At 34.7% G+C, this 18,569-nt stretch overlaps 1 protein-coding gene across 1 annotated transcript in view; it reads left to right on the top strand.

Moving 5' to 3' along the window:
- The window catches only part of LOC139360915 (XK related 3), a 44,179-nt gene that overhangs the window by 1,247 nt on the left and 24,363 nt on the right, over positions 1-18,569 (top strand). Inside the window, exon 2 of the mRNA XM_071089400.1 lies at positions 12,027-12,371. Within this exon, the coding sequence (XP_070945501.1) occupies positions 12,037-12,371 (335 nt within the window). The 5' untranslated portion in view covers positions 12,027-12,036. The remainder of the gene's footprint in view (positions 1-12,026; positions 12,372-18,569) is intronic.

Raw genomic sequence — 18,569 nt, 5'->3', positions numbered from 1 at the left:
ATTCAGTTTAACTCCCTGAGATTCTTTCAATTATACATACTAATAGTCTATTTCTTTTTTATTGCTGAGTAGCAACCCATGGTATAAATGTACCACAACTTGTTTGAACATTCACAATTGAAGAACACAAGGGATGGTTTTTAGTTGCCATATACCTTCATGTACAGTTTTTTTTGCATAAGTTTTATTTTCTCTAGGATAACTGCACTCAGTTGCAAGGTTATCTGACAGCTGCATGGCAAACAGTTTTGGACTGACCCTACCATTTTACCTGCCACTGAGCAATGCATGAGTGGCCTATTATTTCTGCATCTTCACCAGCATTTGGTGTTGTCATTACTTGTTAAAATTGTAGATGTTTTAATAGACGCAGTGATGTAGCTAATAATGTTCAATGGCTTTTTATGCATTTATCTCACACAGTTATATCCTTCTTGATGAAATGGCTTTGTGCCCTTTGTTCATTTGCTAATTTTTACCTAAGTATAGTAATCAGGTACACATTTCATAAATGCTTTCTTGCATCTGCACATTGGCTTTTTAGTCTCTTCATGAGTTATTTCACAGAGCGGAAGTTTTAAATTTTGATTTGATCTAATTTATCAGATTTTTTTCATGGCTTGTATTTTTGGTATCAAATCCAGTAACTCTTTGCCACCCCTAAAAGGGTTGAATTTTATTTATTATTTTTTAAAGTTTCATAAAAAGTGTTATGATTTCCTACTGCATTCAAGTTCATGAGCCATTTTGAGTTAATTTCTGTAGGGTGAAGTTTATGTTAAGGCTATTTTTCCTTAACCTGTGGATGTCCACATACCCCAGGACCATTTGTTAAAATGCTATTTTTCCTCCACTGATTTGTATTTGCCAGCTTTGTGACATATTGCGTTATGTCCAAATCAGTGTGACTCTATTTCTGGGCTTTCTCTTCGGCTCCATTTTTACATGAATCTATCCCTATGCAAATACCACACTGTCATGATTACTTTAGCTGTGTAATACATCTTTAAAATATTGTTGGTAGATTCCTCCCATAATATACACTTCTTTTTCAAAATTGTCTTAGCTGTCCAAGGATGAGAGTTTGCTTTGTCTGCAAAAAATCTTGCTGAGATTTTGATAGGAATTTCACCAAATACATTGATCAAGCTTGGGAAGAGTAACACAAGATATTGAGTCTTCTGATCCATTAACACAATGAATCCTTCTTTATTACTACTTTGATTTCTTTTTTTTTGTTTTTTTTTTTTGTTGTTTTTTTTTGAGACAGAGTCTCGCTCTGTCGCCCAGGCTGGAGTGCAGTGGCCGGATCTCAGCTCACTGCAAGCTCTGCCTCCCGGGTTCCCACCATTCTGCTGCCTCAGCCTCCCAAGTAGCTGGGACTACAGGCGCCCGCCACCTCGCCCGGCTAGTTTTTTTTTTTTTTTTTTTAGTAGAGACGGGGTTTCACCGTGTTAGCCAGGATGGTCTCGATCTCCTGACCTCGTGATCCGCAACTACTTTGATTTCTTTCACCAGTGTTTTATATGTTTCAGCATACAGAGCCCATACTTGTTTTGTTTTAATGTATATCAAAGCATATTATATTCTTTGGAGCAGTTGTGGATGATACTGTTGCTACTTTGGGGTCCTCTTGACCTGTGGCATAGGGAAATAGCAGATTGCTGACTAGTTTACATTCACTTCAACTGTTCAGAGCCTGGGAGGTTGGGTGGTGGTAGATGCCTAACTCCCCAAGGGAGCCTGCTGACATAATAGGGTAGGATAGTGGGGAGAGCAGTCAAGAAGCACAGTGCAATCATCTCTACTTAGATCTGGCTCTTTAACCACTATTGTTGTTGAGAGAACTTAGATGCTCAGCTTGCTATGGACTCTGCAGACACTGGTTGTGGAATTGGAATTGGAAAGCTGTCATCTGTTTTCTCTAGGTGGGAAATAGAAGATTAGCTGCCTACTGGGCCTTTAGAGGGAATCAGAGCATCACTGACCTGGGAGACACTTGTCTCTACATGGCTGCAGAGAAACTGAAGTAGCAATTTTTTCTGTGGTGTTCCTCTGGAGTAGTTTAGTTATTCTCCATAGAATGGTTTTGTGTGGTTATTCTCCATAGAACAGTTTTGTGTGGTTGTTTGTAGTTAGGTTATACTCTCCTTTGGCTGGGAGAGAACAGGATTTTCTTGAAGCTCTTTTTGTCTACGCCTATTGGAGATTCAGAATTGGAAGCTTCTATAGTCCATTATCTCGGATACATGGAAGGCAATAAGAAAGCCCAGGAAATTTACCATAGTATCAATTTTCAAGTCCTGAAGTCCCTGGACAAGCTGTCTTCCTCTTTCTTCCTTTCAGAGACTGCCTTTGTTTCTTGACATTATGTCCGCGGTGTTTTAGTTGTTCAGAGGAAACACTGGGGTGTTGCATTGTAACTAGAAGTTCTGGAAAGTCAAAGTTTGAGGAAGACTATTAACATTCCATGCAAACTAAATCTCATAAAGACAAATATGGGAAGGTATGATTGCAGAGAATGAAATGATATCTGTAATAAAGTTATTTCATGAAATAAAATCTTCACCAAAATTAAATAATCTCAAAGAAGCTTTATAATATACGTGAAAAAGCCGATGATATATAGCATATAAATAATACAGGTCAAGGAAGAACAGATGAAATACCTGCCATACACTTTGGAAAAAAAATAAAGTTGGTAATGCTTCCAGAAAATATTACCAAAAATATGTTATTTTCCAACTGCAGAAGGGATATAGTAATAACGTCTTTTCATAGGTTTTATTTATTAAGTAACAAATGTTTTAATTGAAATCAAGCACATATTTCTAATTCTCTGAGGCAAAGTGAGCAGTTGCAAAACCAACTCTTATGAAAGCCAAAGATTAAAAGTATAATATAATATTCTTTTTTAAAAAATAAAAATGGCTATCAAGAAAGAAAACATCTGTGAGATTTTAACGCCAATATTATTAATTTGGGATTAAACGTGGTAGTTCATTGAAATAGTCAAGTGAGGAGCAAATTTGGATATAGTCCCAGGAAAGAAATCATTTCTGAGTCCAGTGTTTGGCTTCCTGCCTAAATAATTTGTAAAAGAAAATGTTGTTCAGACATTTAGCTGGAATATTTGAGCCAATTCAGAAAGGCATTGATCACAGATACTAGGATCTAACGCAGAATGAGGTTTTTATTCAAAGCCTTTTATTCAAAGGGGAAAGATTCATGTCTCAACCTCCATCCTATGTGATATTCAAGACTGAGGTCAGATTTTTCATATTACCTATAAGATATAACTACCTCAAAAGCAGAAACTGGTATAAAATACTAGACTGAACAATTAAGTTCTTAAAAACCTGGAAAGGTTAACATAAAACTGTCCCCCTAAGAATAACTTCACATTCAAGACCTTAAGATTGCTTTCCCACTTCACGGAAAACATTGCTAATTGATGGACGTTCCATGCCCTAAGAAATAGCCAAAAAAGACACACTAAGGGGAACACTCAAGGATAAAAAGTTGAATTAAAAGATTCTTCATAATAAGTATGTGTTGTTATTGTATGAGATGAATAAATGGAATCTAAAGGCAAAACAGGTGGGTAGGAGGACAAAAATAAGTTTTTAATAGAGAATTATACATCATTGAAAAATGAAGCATATAGTAAAAACTAAATAAATGTTTGTTTATTTCTTCTGTAGTAGATTCAGCACAAATATAGCAATAATAAGTAATTTTCTAAGTAGATCTGAAAGTAAATTTGCCAGGTGTAGGTGGAAAATACAGAAATTTAAATGTCACATTTCATTTTGAAATTTGATAATTTGCTGACAAACAACATATAATTTATTTTTGGTATGAGTCTCTTCCTTGAATATTGAGGATATAATTATACTAAAATGCTATTTATTATTTATTTAAAATGAAAATGCAACTGGGAATTCCATGTTATATCTGATGACCATACATGAAAGAGCAGTTAATAAAAATTGAGCTCAGAGTAGATAACTTTCATATTAAATTACAAGATACACCAGAATAAAAAAAAAAAGTATAGAAGGGCTAAAAGGCAAAATACGAAAATAAATTCTACACAGGATACATAAGTTATCATTTAGTAAAAATATCATTTAATAAAAATATATTTTTCAACTCACAAAGATTAAGTAAATACTAAAGACTCTGTGAAAGACAAAGGAAAATAAGCATAAAACCTGTTTTTTTTCTTATTTTTTAGCATGGACAAAAACAAATTTCAAAATTAAAGTGGTATGTAGGAATTTGTGTGGGTTTTTTTTTTTATTTTGTGGAGCCTGGAAATACATTTTACTTTTTTAGGAAAAAAATGTTAATTAACTGGGTCCTTTTAATTAACTACACAAAGTATAGAAATATGGTAGTTAATGTCGAAAGCAGGAAAAATGGATATTTTTTCAAAAAAATGAGTGCAGAAAGTGTAAAAATATGGTAATTAATGTGAGTGCAGGACAAAATAAATGTGAGCAAGAAAAATAAATTAATACAATTAGGAAAAAGGTTTAGGGTAGGGAGAGGGATTGAACAACAAAGACTGAGAGACTGCAAAGGCAGAGACAGAAAATCTTGCATAAATAAAAAGCTGTCTAATCAGATATTAGTTATATAGATAAAAAAGTCATCAGATTAGATGTAAATGCTTCAAACTTATGTGTTAAAATATGAAATACTTTAACATTGGGTTGAGAAAAATATGCTTTTACCTGGGAATAATTACACCAGAATATTAAAACAAAGGTTTAGAGAAAATTAACAAATATTTATTTAAAAAGGTAGGCCACTGCTATCATATCAGACAGAAGAGAATTTTAGAAAAAATGCGAGCAATAAGGAGGGACAATAATAGATAACATAAGAGGTGACAGACAAAATATGAAATATCAAAATATGAAAAAATTTTAAAGATACATAACAGTCACAAATTTAAATGCCTCAGTAGCATTGTCACAATATACGCCAGAAGCAAATTTGATGGATATTTATTTATGTTGACAAATCACAATTGTAGTGAGAGGTGCTTAATATATCACTCATCTAGACAGATGAGTATACAGACATTTAGTTGTTAACAGAAATGCTTTGTAATTAACAATTAGCAAACCTTTTACATGTATATAAATGTTACCACCTTCACTCTTAAATAGTATATATATGACCCCAGAAAGCATTCTTTTTTAATAATGATTTAGTTAGTTTAAAAATGTGATGTCAACAAGTTTTAGATATATAATTTCAGGTAAATCTGATTTTATGGCCAAATGTAACCGATATGAAATTAACAGACTTTGCCACTCATTCTATGAGGCAAGTAGTACTCTGATAACAAAACTAGAGAAAGACTGTAGAAGAAAAGAATGTTGCAAACAAATATCTTTCATGAATACAGATAAAAATTCCCAAGGAAATACTAGCAAATCAAATCCAGCAATTTATGACAAGAAGTACATTCCATAACCAAGTAGAATTTATCTTAGGAATGCAAGATTAGCTTAACATTCAGAAATCAGCTGGGCAATACTGATACAATTAAGGAATCCAAACCATATGACAATCTTAACAGATGTGGTAAAATATTCTATGAAATCTAACACCTTTCTATGATAAAAGCACTAGGTGGGAATAGAAAGAAAATACCTCAGTCTGAAAAAGGGCATCTACACAAAGCCTGAAAAAGGGCATTTACACAAACCCCAAATCTAACATGAAACTTAATGCTAAAACCTGAATGCACTTTCCTCATGATTCAGAATAAGGCTAGGAAGACCACTGCTGCCACTTCTCTTTGACATTTTACTGAGAGTTTGATTTTGATGAAGGGCAATTGGGCAAGAAAATAAAAACAAAACCCATCTAAATTGGAAAGGAAAAAGTGAATCTCTCTCTGTTTGCAGATGACATGATCCTGTATACAGAAAATTCTGATAAATCAGAAGTAATAATTAAGTCCAGCACAGTTGCAGATAACAAGATCAGTAAACAAAAGTCAATTATATTTCTACACACTAACAAAGAGCAATCCAAAAATAAATGAGATTAAGAAAAACATTTCACAAAGACAGCAAGAGAATAAAATACTTAGGAATGAATTTAACAAATGTGCAAAAATTATAATCTAAGAACTCTAAAATATTGTTGAAAGAAATTTAAGAAAATTGAAATAAATGGAAAGATATCCAATATTCATGGATTGGAGGATAACATTAAGTGACAACACTGCAAAACTGACCTACAGTTTCAGTTAAGTCTGTAGCAAATTCCAGGTGGTTTCTTTACAAAAATTGCCATGACAATTTTACTATTCTTATGGACTTTCATAGGACCCAGAATAGCCAAAACAATACTCACACTTTCCATTCAAAATATACCACAAAGCTGCAGTAACGACAGTGTGGTACTGACACAATACACCAATGAAATAGAATTGAGATTTCAGAAAGAAGCCTTTCCACCTGTGCTCAATTGATTTCCAACAAAGGTACCAAGATAAATGAATGAGGGAAATGTAGTCAAAATTTCAAGAAATGGAGCTGAGACAACTGGATATTCACATGAATTTGGAACCCTGTCTTATACCACAATTATCTCAAAATGTATCAAAAACCTAAATTCAGAAGCTGAACACCATAAAATAAAACTCTTAAAAAAAGTAAATGTTAATCTTTGTGACCCTAGATTAGGCAAAACTTTCTTCAATATGTAACCAAAAACACAAATAATAAACGTCAGTTAAATTGAATTTCATTGAAATTAAATTTCTGTGCTTCAAAGAAATAATAAAGGAAGTAAAATGACACTATGAGAGAAAAATATTGTCACATCATATCTAGAGCTATGCATGTGAAATGATAATTATCTATCAGAAAAATGAAAATCAAACCACAAAGACATACAATGAATCTCTAACCACAATGAGATTTATTGAATAAAATAGAGTGTAATCAGAAAGAAATAACAGATGTTGGTGAATATATGGAAAAATTGGGAACCTTATCCAATTGCTAGTGGGAACATAAAGTGAGATTGCTTCTTTAGAAAATAGTCTGGTAGTTTCTCAACAGATTGGACATACATTCACAATATGTTTCTAAAATTAAGGTATAATTATGCCAATTTGTATATGAATGTTAGTAGTAGCATTATTCACAATATAAATGTTTCCATCAACTCCTGATACGGAGTTGGGCCTAGGTTGATGTTACCCTTGCAGTGGGTTTGCATCATACATTCACTCACCATATATCTGATATAATTGATGCAAATCCATATATTCTATAATAAAACCACCAAGATAAAGAATTTGGACAAATTACTTAAACTTTCTTGCCTCAGTATGCTTGGCTTAAAAATGGAACAGAATAGCAAACCTGTTATAGAAATCCCGAGTTTGGGAAAACCTAGCCTTTTAAAGGGAGGTAACAGCAAACCTGCTTAACCTTTGCCTTAGAAAGACACATTATCTTTATCTTCCGTGGTGTTTGGTATACACAGTTCCTTGAAGATAATCTGAAACAAAACGGTGTAAGTCACAAGCAGCATCATATTGTATAAGTCCGTTTATATGAAGTGTCTGTAATAGGCAAATCCACAGAGACAGAAGATGGCTCATTGGATACCAAGGACTCTAGAAAGGGGGAAGCTGATATAGAATGCTAATAGTACAGAGTTTCTTATTAAGGTGATGAAAATCTTCTGTACTTAAATAGTGGTGATATTTGTACAACTTTGTGAATACCCTTAAAATCACCGAGCATGTATTTTATTTTATTATTATTATTATTATTAGACGGAGTCACAATCTGTCTCCCTGCCTGCAGTGCAGTGGCACCATATCAGCTAACTGCAACCTCTGCCTTTAGGGTTCAAGTGATTCTCCTGTCTCAGTCTCCTGAGTAGCAGGGATTACAGGTGCACACCACCATGCCCAGGTAGTTTTTTATTTTTAGTAGAGATCTGGTTTCACCATATTGGTCAGGCTGGTCTCGAACTCCAGACCGCATGATGTTGATCTGCCTGCCTGCCTCAGCCTCCCAAAGTGCTAGGATTACAGACATGAGCCACTGCACCCAGCAAGTGTGTACGTTAAAATTGCTAATGTTGTAGTATGCAAGTTCTCTCTCAATTAAAAAAGTGTTTAAATCTTGGTTAAAGTTGTGCGCACTACAAGACTTAGAAGGAATGTATACGCAGGTTAAACACACAAACAAAAGTACTGAATGTGTCCCAGTGACATAAACTGGCAGGGAAGTGAACAACTGGAAAACAATGTGAGCTCAACTCAAAATGGGCATTGAATATGAAAGAATGCTTTCTCCAGTGTATGTAGGAAAAACTGGTGGAAGTGGTCATGTGGTTGGATAATTTTTCACTTATAACAAATACGTGTAAATATGTCCCTAAATATTAAACCTTTTTTGTTTTGTTTTTGTTTATTGTTGTTGTTTTTTGAGACAGAGTCTTGCTCTGTCGTCTCTGTTGTCCAGGCTGGAGGTGCAAGCTCGGCTTCCAGGTTCACGCCATTCTCCAGCCTCAGCCTCCGAAGTAGCTGGGACTACAGGCCCCCGCCACCATGCCGGTATAATTTTTTAGTATTTTTAGTAGAGACGGGATTTCACCATGTTTGCCAGAATGGTCTCCATCTCCTGACCTCGTGATGTGCCCGCCTCAGCCTCCCAAAGTGTTGAGATTACCTCCGTGAGCCACCGCACCCAGCCATATTAAATCATTTTTTTACAAGAAAGTTCACAATCTAGAAAGGATTTGGCAGTACCAACATTAAATTATAAATTATTTAGTGTACACGTGAAGAATATAACTTACTTTTTAGTTCACGTTGTACATAAATATAAGCAAACAGAATTTTCTATTTTGATAACAAAACCACCAGGATAAAGAATCGAGTCAAATTACGTAATCTTTTCTTGCTTTAGTCTTCTTAGTTTAATGAGAAGTCCGAATAGTAATCCTGTTATAGAAATTAAGTCTCTGGACCTTTTAGAATAAAGATCAGGCCAGCCATGGTGGACTCACGGTGAATCCAAACACTTTGGTGCGACCAAGGCCCCTGGACCACCTGAGGTCAGGAGTTTGAGATCAGCCTGGCCAACATTGGCAAAACCCCATTTCTACTAAAATTACCTAAAAAATAGCCAGGTCGGGTGGTGGGCGCCTGTGGTCCCAGCTACTCAGGAGGCTGAGGCAGGAAATCGCCTGAACCCAAGAGGCAGAGGTTGTGCGGTGAGCCAAGATCCTGCCACTGCAGCCTGAGCAACAAAGCAAGGTTTTGTCACTCCCTATTAAAAAAAAAAACAGAAGAAAGAAAGAGAAGGAGAAGGAGAAGGAGAAGAAGAAGAAGAAAGTGAAAAAAAAAATCAAAGTGAACTGAAAATATATCAGGTATTGTTTTCTAGAGTTCACCTGACAAAAGACAAAAATCCATGTACTGATGGAACTTACATTTTGGTTTTAGTAGGAAGTAGTGGCAACAACTATTGACTTTTTTTTAAAGTAAGAAGCATAAGGATTGTGGGTTCATGTATATGAAGGTGCATAATACAAACTTAAAGGAGATTTGAGCAAATTTTTTGAAATGGCAAAGAGAGCAAAACCTCTGAGGTTGTAGTATACACTGGGGTCCTGAACAAGAAAAAGAATGGTAGAAGAAGATATGTAAAGGATAGTAAGAATAAAGTTATCAATGTATTTTTGTTACATTATAAGGATCATGGTTTTAGCTTAGGAAAGGGAGAGGCTGGGATTGAATGTTAATGGGTAGAGTTTCTTTTTAAGGTGATGGCAACATTCTATATATAAATAGTGTTGATGGTTCCCATAACTTTGGGAATACCCTGAAAATCACTAAATATGTACCTCAAAATGGTTAATTTTACAGTATCTGAGATACAGCTCACATAGTATAAGAGGTAACAGAGGAAAGTAGGGGATCACTAAAGAGGCTGAGTTAATCTCCTGAAAAATGTGGATGGCCAACATCTGGGTGATAGCAGGAGGGGTAGGGAAAAGTGGTTAGATTCTGGATGTGTCTTAAAAGTAAAACACTCAGAATTTGAGGATTAATAGAAATTATGCAATGAAAAGAAAAGCATCAAGGATGACTTTAGAGGCCTTAGCAACAGGATGTAATTTTTCTCAGGTGAGATGGGAAACATTTGGGGAAAGTTGTTTGGAAAGTGGATCAGAATTCAGTTTGTAGCTTTGAGTTCAAATTGCCTGTTAAACTTGAATATGTGCAACAGGTTCCTGTAAGATAGGGGCATTGTTAAGAGATTGACTGGAGATATAAATTTGGGACTTTTAATACCATTCAGAAATCCATTGTATAGGAAGAGATAACTAGGAGATTGAGAGTAAATGCGTCAGGAATAATTCAAGTAAGAGGGAGATGAAGAAATAACTGTTTTAATTGGCCAGGTGTGGTGGCTTGCACCTCCAATGCCAGCACTTTGGGAGCCTGAGGTGGGCAGAAGGCTTGAGCCCAGGAGCTCGAGACCAGACTGGGCAATATGAAGAGACCTTGTCTCTACAAAAATACCAACATTAGCTAGGCCTGGTGGCCTGCAGTCACAGTCACTGGAGAGGTGGAAGTGAAAAGATAGCTTGAGCTATCTTGGGAGGTTGAGGCTGCAGCGAGTCCTTGATTGCACCGCTATACCCCAGCCTGGACAACAGAACCAGACCCTGTCTCAATAAACAACAATAAGAAATTAAAAAAAAAAAAAACTATTTTGTTTGGCAAACAGGAAGTTAAATATAATTCTTTTGGTGGACTGTTGGGGATGAAAGTCTGACGGGTTAATGTAAGTGGAATTTTCAGATGAGAACATATTAATGTCAAAAATGTTCAACTGAAGTTTAAGGTAATATGACCTTTGAGAAACGACTGTGACTTCACTGTTGTGGGATAAAACCTGAGAAAAAATAAGAACTGATGGAAAGGAAAAGCTAATAGAAATTCTCTGTGGAAATTAAAAGCAGAGAGAAAGCTCAGCACCATAATAGTTTTTGTTTTGAATTGTAAAATATGGTGTTTTTTTACATGTGTGATAAGGAAATCATGGCAATGACAAGGAGAATAAACAAACTATGCTAAAGAGAAAAAGATCAATCATATTTATGGATTGGGCCCAGGAGGACATATTTTAAAATGTAATGAAGGTTTTCTCTTTGAATAAATAAGTGCATACAGACAAAGGTATGATTTAGATCAGAGTAACAAAAAAAAAGAAGTTGAGGAATTTAATATTCTGCAGCATAAAAGTTAAAGAATTGGAGGAATTATATTTATGATAAATTATGAGAATTAAAGGAATGCAAAGAAAGTTCAAGAATTGAACATCTTATCAAATAAAATAGATAACTTCTTGCTTCTTCTCTCCACCTTTTTTAACTGCTACTTTTACTTTTCCCATTAATATGTTTTAAAAAACGACCAACATCTTCTGGGGAAATACTATCTTTCTTTTTGGAAATTTGCATTACTTACTCATTTTATGTGCTTTCATTATATTAACAGCATTTTTAGTCAGAAAAAAGTTTCTAAAAATATTTCTTTCTAATATTTACTAGATTTAAAAGTAGTGTTGCCTTTTATTTTCCATCTTATTCATTTTCTTTTATATTGCTTCCCACACATAGTGACTAATTGACATTCACAATATATCAGTAATTTTTCTGGCATATCTTGGAGATAGGACTGTCATCTCAGTGTTAAGAGGCAGTTGATTTCTCATGGAAGTTTGATTGCCTACTTCTTTAAAACAATGTTTTCTGAAGAAATAGTATGTCAAGTTAGACATTGTAGTTCAATATTTCCTAAACCAGTTATCAATTTTTCTATTGTGATTAGTGATCCGTATTTACCTGTTAACGTTTTCTGTGAATAGTGAATTATAGAGAATCTTGTTTTCTTCTGTTTAAATTTGATACCGAACTATACCGGATTCACTGACAAGACAACTTTGAATTAACAGCACCCTGAGAATGGACCCAGCGTTTGAAGAGACAGATGAAGAAAGCACAGGAGGAGTTTCTTCTTTGGAAGAAGAAATAGTCCTTGGCCAGAGACCCCATATAAGCTTTCCTTTTAGCATTCTCTTCTCAACTGTTCTCTACTGTGGTGAGGTTGTCTCTGCTTTATATATGTTTGAAATTTATCGAAAAGCTAATGACAGATTCTGGATGTCATTTACCATCGTCTTTATTATTGCGGGGGTAACTTTGGATCAGATTACCCTGATGTTTTTCAACAAAGACTTGAGGAGAAATAAGGCTGCATTACTTTTTTGGCACATTCTTCTTTTAGGACCTATTGTGAGGTAAGTGACACATATGTTTCTCATTCACTGATTCCAACAAGTAAATTGAATATAAATAGATGGCTAACAAAATTAAGGATGCCATAATTATCATTTCTCAAATTGAAATAGTTCCCTGTTTAGTTTTATTTAGTCTTCACACTTTTGAAACTGTTCCTATTTAATTGTCATCAATTATAATGTAATGATGGTTTTTTACTATGCAGCCATAACAAAGGATGAGTTTGTGTCCTTTGTAGGGACATGGATGCAGCTGGAAACCATCATTCTTAGCAAACTATCACAAGAACAGAAAACCAAACACCGCATGTTCTCACTCATAGGTGGGAACTGAACAATGAGATCACCTGGACTCGGGAAGGGGATATCACACACCGGGGCCTATCATAGGGAGGGGGAAGGGGGGAGGGATTGCATTGGGAGTTATACCTGATGTAAATGATGAGTTGATGGGTGCTGATGAGTTGATGGGTGCAGCACAGCAACATGGCACAAGTATACATATGTAACAAACCTGCACGTTATGCACATGTACCCTAGAATTTAAAGTATAATAATAATAAAAAATAAATTAAAAAATGCAAGTGTGAATAAGTCATTTCTTCTATTCTTTTTATGCATGTGTTGTATTCCACTCATTAGTATTTTTCTTATTCAGCCTAATGGGCATTTTAAATAGTTACGAGGACTAGAAATATAACCTTATATTAAGGAATGAGAGTAGAGTGAGTGAGAAGAGAGAAAGGCTTGAAAATAATCTCATAAATTTTATTTATCAACTCAAGCGAATTTAACTTTTTAGTGATAGATTCTCCAGACATCCTGAAATTTGTCGCTGTGACTTGGAATATCAAAATGTAGCTTACCAATTCATTTCCATATCACTTCATTCTGTTACTACACTGATTTGCATGAGTACTGTAAATTTTGTTATGTTAATCTGTCTTACTTATAGTTCTAAACTGTTAGTTACTATATATGAAGAAACATAAAATCTGACAGGTAAATTCTTTTAAAACTTTCTTTTCTCTGAGTGTTTTAGGTAAACTCAAGTTTATTTTTCTATGTGAATTTCAGAGCTAGGTGTTGATAAATTTTATGTTATCAAATTAAACTTATAGATTAACTTTAGGAAATACTAATGTACTTTTAAAGAACAATTCTTCATATTTATGGACCATATAGGAATTAATATTTATTTAAGATTGATGTCTCTTAAGTGTTTTTTTTTTTTTTTTTTTTTGGTGTGTTTTCTTTATTGAAGTTTTCATATCTTTTAGGATTCTTGCATCATGGATTTACATTTTAGGTTAATGCTATGCACAGTATATTTTCATTTTACTTTTTATTATTGTGAACTGTTTTGTTATTGATTTAAAAGTTAACTGTAGGCTGGGCGTGGTGACTTCACCTGTAATCCCAGCTCTTTCAGAGGCCAAGGAGGGTGGATCATTTCAAATCAGGAGTAGAGTTCAGCCTGATCAACATGGTAAAACACTGCCTCTGCTAAATATAAAAAAATAAAGATAGCTGGGCATGGTGGTGCATGCCTATAATCCCAGCTACTTGAGAGGCTGAAAACCAGAGAATCCTTCGAAACCAGGAGGCAGGGGTTGCACTCCAGCCTGGGCAACAGAGCAAAACTCTGTCTAAAAACAACAACAACAACAAAAATACCTTAACTATATTCCATCAAAAAATGTGATCTGCATTATAAAATGGAAATGTATGCTTACATATGAATTATATAAACACATAAATTAAAAAATAAAAATATATAAAGGGAAACTTAAATTATTACCAGATCTGATGTCAGCTGTTATAAAGGTTTTTCACATGAGCTAAATTACAAAGTATTGCCTAATTGACTTTCTTTCCTTTTTTTTTTTTTTTTTTTCTGAGATGAAGTATCATTCTTTTTCACCCAGGCTAGAGTGCATTGACAAAATCTTGACTCACTGCAACATCTGCCTACAAAGCTCAAGAGATTCTCCTGTCTCAGCCTTCCAAGTAGCTGGAATTATAGGTGCCTGCTTCCATGCCCAACTAATTTTTATATTTTTATTAGAGATAGGGTTTTCCAGGTTGGCCAGACTGGTCTCCAACTCCTGACCTCAAGTGAGGAATTGCCAGACTGTCAGACTGACATTTGAGAAACTCTCGGGCTGTTTATGGAAGTAGCTGTACTTTCTTACCCTTACCTCCCACCAGCAATAATTAGGAGTTCTTATTTTTCCACATCCTTCTCCACTCCTGCTATCTTTTTAAATCATAGCTCCTGATGTGAATGAATAAAATGTCATTGTGATTTTGGTTTCCATTTCATTTTTGAATGGTCCTGGAAGACTTGTTGAAAATCAACTGACAGTAAATATGAGTGCGTATTTTGGAGCGTCATATCTATCCCATTGATCTATGTATTAATCCTTATTACCAGACAGTTTGATGAATAATGTTTTGTAGTAAGTTTTTAAGTAGAAAGTATGAGTTAACAAATTATTTAAGTTGATATTATTATTTTTGCAAAATTGTTTGGCTATGTGGAGTCCTTTGCATTTCTAGAGAGATCAGTTGTTTGTTTCTGCCAAATATTATTAATGATAATAACAACAATTAAATGGCAATGAATTTTGATATGGAATGAATTGAATCTGTAGATAAGTTTGGGGAGTGTTGTCATCTTAACAATATTAAGTTTTCCAACCCGTGGTCCTGTGATACATTTCCATTTACTTAGGTCTTTAACTTCTTTTGCTGATGTTTGGTAGTTTTAAATGTACGGTCTTACATTTATTTGTTAAAGTTATTTCTAACTATTTTCTTTTTTAGATTATTATAAATAAGGTTTCTTTAAGCATCATTCTCAATTGTTCATTGCTAGAATGTAGAAACACAATTTGTTTTTGTATACAGATGTTGTATACTGAAATTATGCTGAAACTATTTGCAAGCTTTAATGTTTTTTGTGTGGATTCCTTCAGATTTTCTAGATACAAATTATGTTATCTTGAATAGAGGTAGTTTCACATCTCCTTTTTAAAATCTGTTTGCCTTTTACTTCGTCCCCAGTAACCCAACAACTAATTGTTTTGGTTAGAACCTCCAGTACCATATTGCAAATGACTTTACATGTTTCACTTTCTGATATAAGGGAGAAAGTTTTCAGTCTTTGGTTGATGAAAAGAGTTAAACTCTGTAAAATATTTTGAATGGATTTCTTCTGAGCTAGATATGAGTGACCATGGGCTATGATACAGTTCCCAGGAAGTCCTGAGTACATGTGCCCAGTGTGGTCAGGGTACAGCTTGGTTTTATACATTTTAAGGAAGCATGAGACATCAATCAGATAAAGAAATACATTGGTATGTTCCAGAAAGGCTTGACAGCTCAAAGTAGTGGGGTGGTTGGGTGGATTCTAGGCTATACATAAATGTAAACATTTTCTGGTTGACAACTGGGTGAATTAGTCTAAACATCTGGGATGATAGAAATGAAATAGGTTAAGATAAAATTGTGTGGAGACCAACGTTCTTGTGAAGTCTTATAATTGCTGCCCTTAGAGTATATATGACAAATGCATTCTATTCACACCTTTCAAAAGTGCTAGACTTTTAGTTAATCTCTTCAGGATTTGGAGGACCCAGAAGTAAGAGATCTAGGGAAGTTAACAGAGATTCGTTACAGATCCAAATTCTCCCCCACACGACAGCTTTGTAGGGCCATTTCAAAATATGCGGGAAAAATGTTTTGGGGTAAAATATTATTGCTCTCTTCTTTGTTTTGTTATGCCTGAGTCAGACTGGAAAGTAAGTCACGATATATAGGGTTAATTAAAACCCATCTGATGAGAATTTATGGTTTGTAGGGCATTAGTACCCAGACCCCTTATATGGGAATTTGGGCAAGATTACAAAATGAGAGCTTAGTCCTCATTTTTGTCATGAAATATTGTACTAACTTCTTTTTTCTTAATTGATGTTCTTTGCTAATCTGAGAAAGTACTGTTTGTCGATTGTTTTTATTGTGAGATGTCTTGGATTTTGCAAAATGATTTTTTCTGCCTATTGAGATGATCCTGTGATTTTTGTTCATTATTCTGTTAATGTAATATATTTCACTGATTTTTATATGTTGAATCGTTTTAGGAAAGTGAACCTGATCCAGACCCCAAGCGAGGGTTCTTGGATCTTGTGCAAGAAAGAATTCGGGGCAAGTCCACAGTGCGAAGGAAAGCAAGTTTATTAAGAAAGTAAAAGAATGGAAGAATGGCTACTCCATAGACAGAGCCGCCCGAAGGGTGCTGGTTGCCCGTTTTATGTTTATTTCTTGATGGTATGCTAAACAAGGAGTGGATTATTCATGCCTCCCTTTTTTAGCACATATAGAGTAACTTCCTGATGTTGCCATGGCATTTGTAAACTGTCATGGCACTGGTGGGAACGCAGCAGTGAGGATGATCAGAGGTCACTCTTGTGGCCATTTTGGTTTTCACGCATTTCGGCTGGTTTCTTTGCCAGAAACTGTTTTATTGGCAAGTTCATTATGACCTGTAGTTTTCATTACACACATTTTAGAACACATTTGTCATGTATCCTCTAAGGGCAGCCATTATAAGACCTCCTTTTTATCCTGTAACTTAGAATGCCTTAAATATCTGGGAATGCAGCTCAGTATATTTCACAGTCATTTTTCCTAGCTCCTGTTTAAGATGGAGTTGCTCTAGTTCACATGCCTCTGACAAATCTCTTCTTGTCACAGGAATAAATCCTATTTGGTTGTTGTGTATTATTGTTTTTTATATGTTGGTGAGTGTGGCTTTCCAGTGTGGGGTTGAGAACTTTTTTGTCCGTGATTCATAAAGGATATTGGTCTGCAGTTTCTTCTAGCTTTTCTCTCATTTTTGACATGCTATAGCATTTTTAATAGATTGTATTATATTTATGCCTTAAGACAAAACAACTATATGCAAAAGTGGAAAGGTAATTTATGAAAATATAATGATTGTTAAATTCTGGTCTACTATAAGAGGAAAATTGTGAAGTATATGTCAATTGAGGACACCTACCAACCTTAAGACGGATTGACTTGGAAGTCCCTGATTAACATAACTTTACAGCTTAACATCCTCTCGAAGATCTCCACAAGTTTTTAGAAAGTCTTATTTTCATGGTCATCTTTTTCACTTGTGTGACTATTTTATTTCAGCAAAGGTGTCTTAATGTCTTATTTTAATGTCAAAAAAGTAAAAAAAAGGATGAAGGAAAAATCTTTTTTTGTTTTTCACAAGCATCACCTTTGGTGTCAGTTAATGAGTTTGTAGAAAGACTGGGATGATTGCTGGGTGCAGTGGCTCATGACTATAATCCCAGCACTTTGGGAGTACCAGGCAGGCAGATCACAAGGTTAAGAGATCAAGACCATCCTGGCCAACATGGTGAGAACCTGTCTCTACTAGAAATACAAAAATTAGCTGGGTTTAGTGGTGCCCACCTGTAGTCCCAGATACTTGGAAGGCTGAGGCAGGAGAATCACTTGAACCCAGGAGGGAGAGGTTGCAGTGAGCCAATATCATGCCATTGTACTCCATCCTGGCAACAGAGCAAACTCTTTCTCAAAAAAAAGAAAAAAAGAAAAGAAAGAAAGATTGGGTTGGTTTACATGAATTATCTGTATCTGTTAGGATTAAATAATAGACATTCTACCTATAAATGTTCTCGGTTATCTTCTTTCTTTTACTCCTTATCTTTTATTTTTCCTTTTTGAAGCTATGACAATTCAATCAAGTATCTACAAATTTTTGCTTCCCCAAACTCTGATAAAATTCCTCAGATAAGACAATGAAAGATAAGAGATGGGAGAAAAACTGTTTTCTATTTGGTCAGAAACAAAAATAATGTAGAGAATAAATGATAGTGATACTTAAAGGCCAAAAGTATCTAAAATGTATAGTGATATGATTTTCTACTTAATTTATTATACATTTCGTAACTGCTAAGGAAGAGCTATTTAATAGGGTCTAATGGAATGATATGGCCATTGGATTATGTGGTAAGAGATAGGTACAATAATAGTAGACAACGACAGAGGAGACTTTGGAGATATTGAAAATATCCTGTTTGTCTAAAGAAGGGTGTTACTTACAATAATGATTTTTTAAAATTTTAACAATGTATGCTTTCTGAAAACTGCCATTTGTAT

This window comes from Macaca nemestrina, chromosome Y, assembly GCF_043159975.1.
Source record: "Macaca nemestrina isolate mMacNem1 chromosome Y, mMacNem.hap1, whole genome shotgun sequence".
Taxonomy (NCBI): domain Eukaryota; kingdom Metazoa; phylum Chordata; class Mammalia; order Primates; family Cercopithecidae; genus Macaca; species Macaca nemestrina.
The sequence above is the reverse complement of the archived record's forward strand: the minus strand, read 5'-3'. Positions and strand labels throughout refer to the sequence as shown.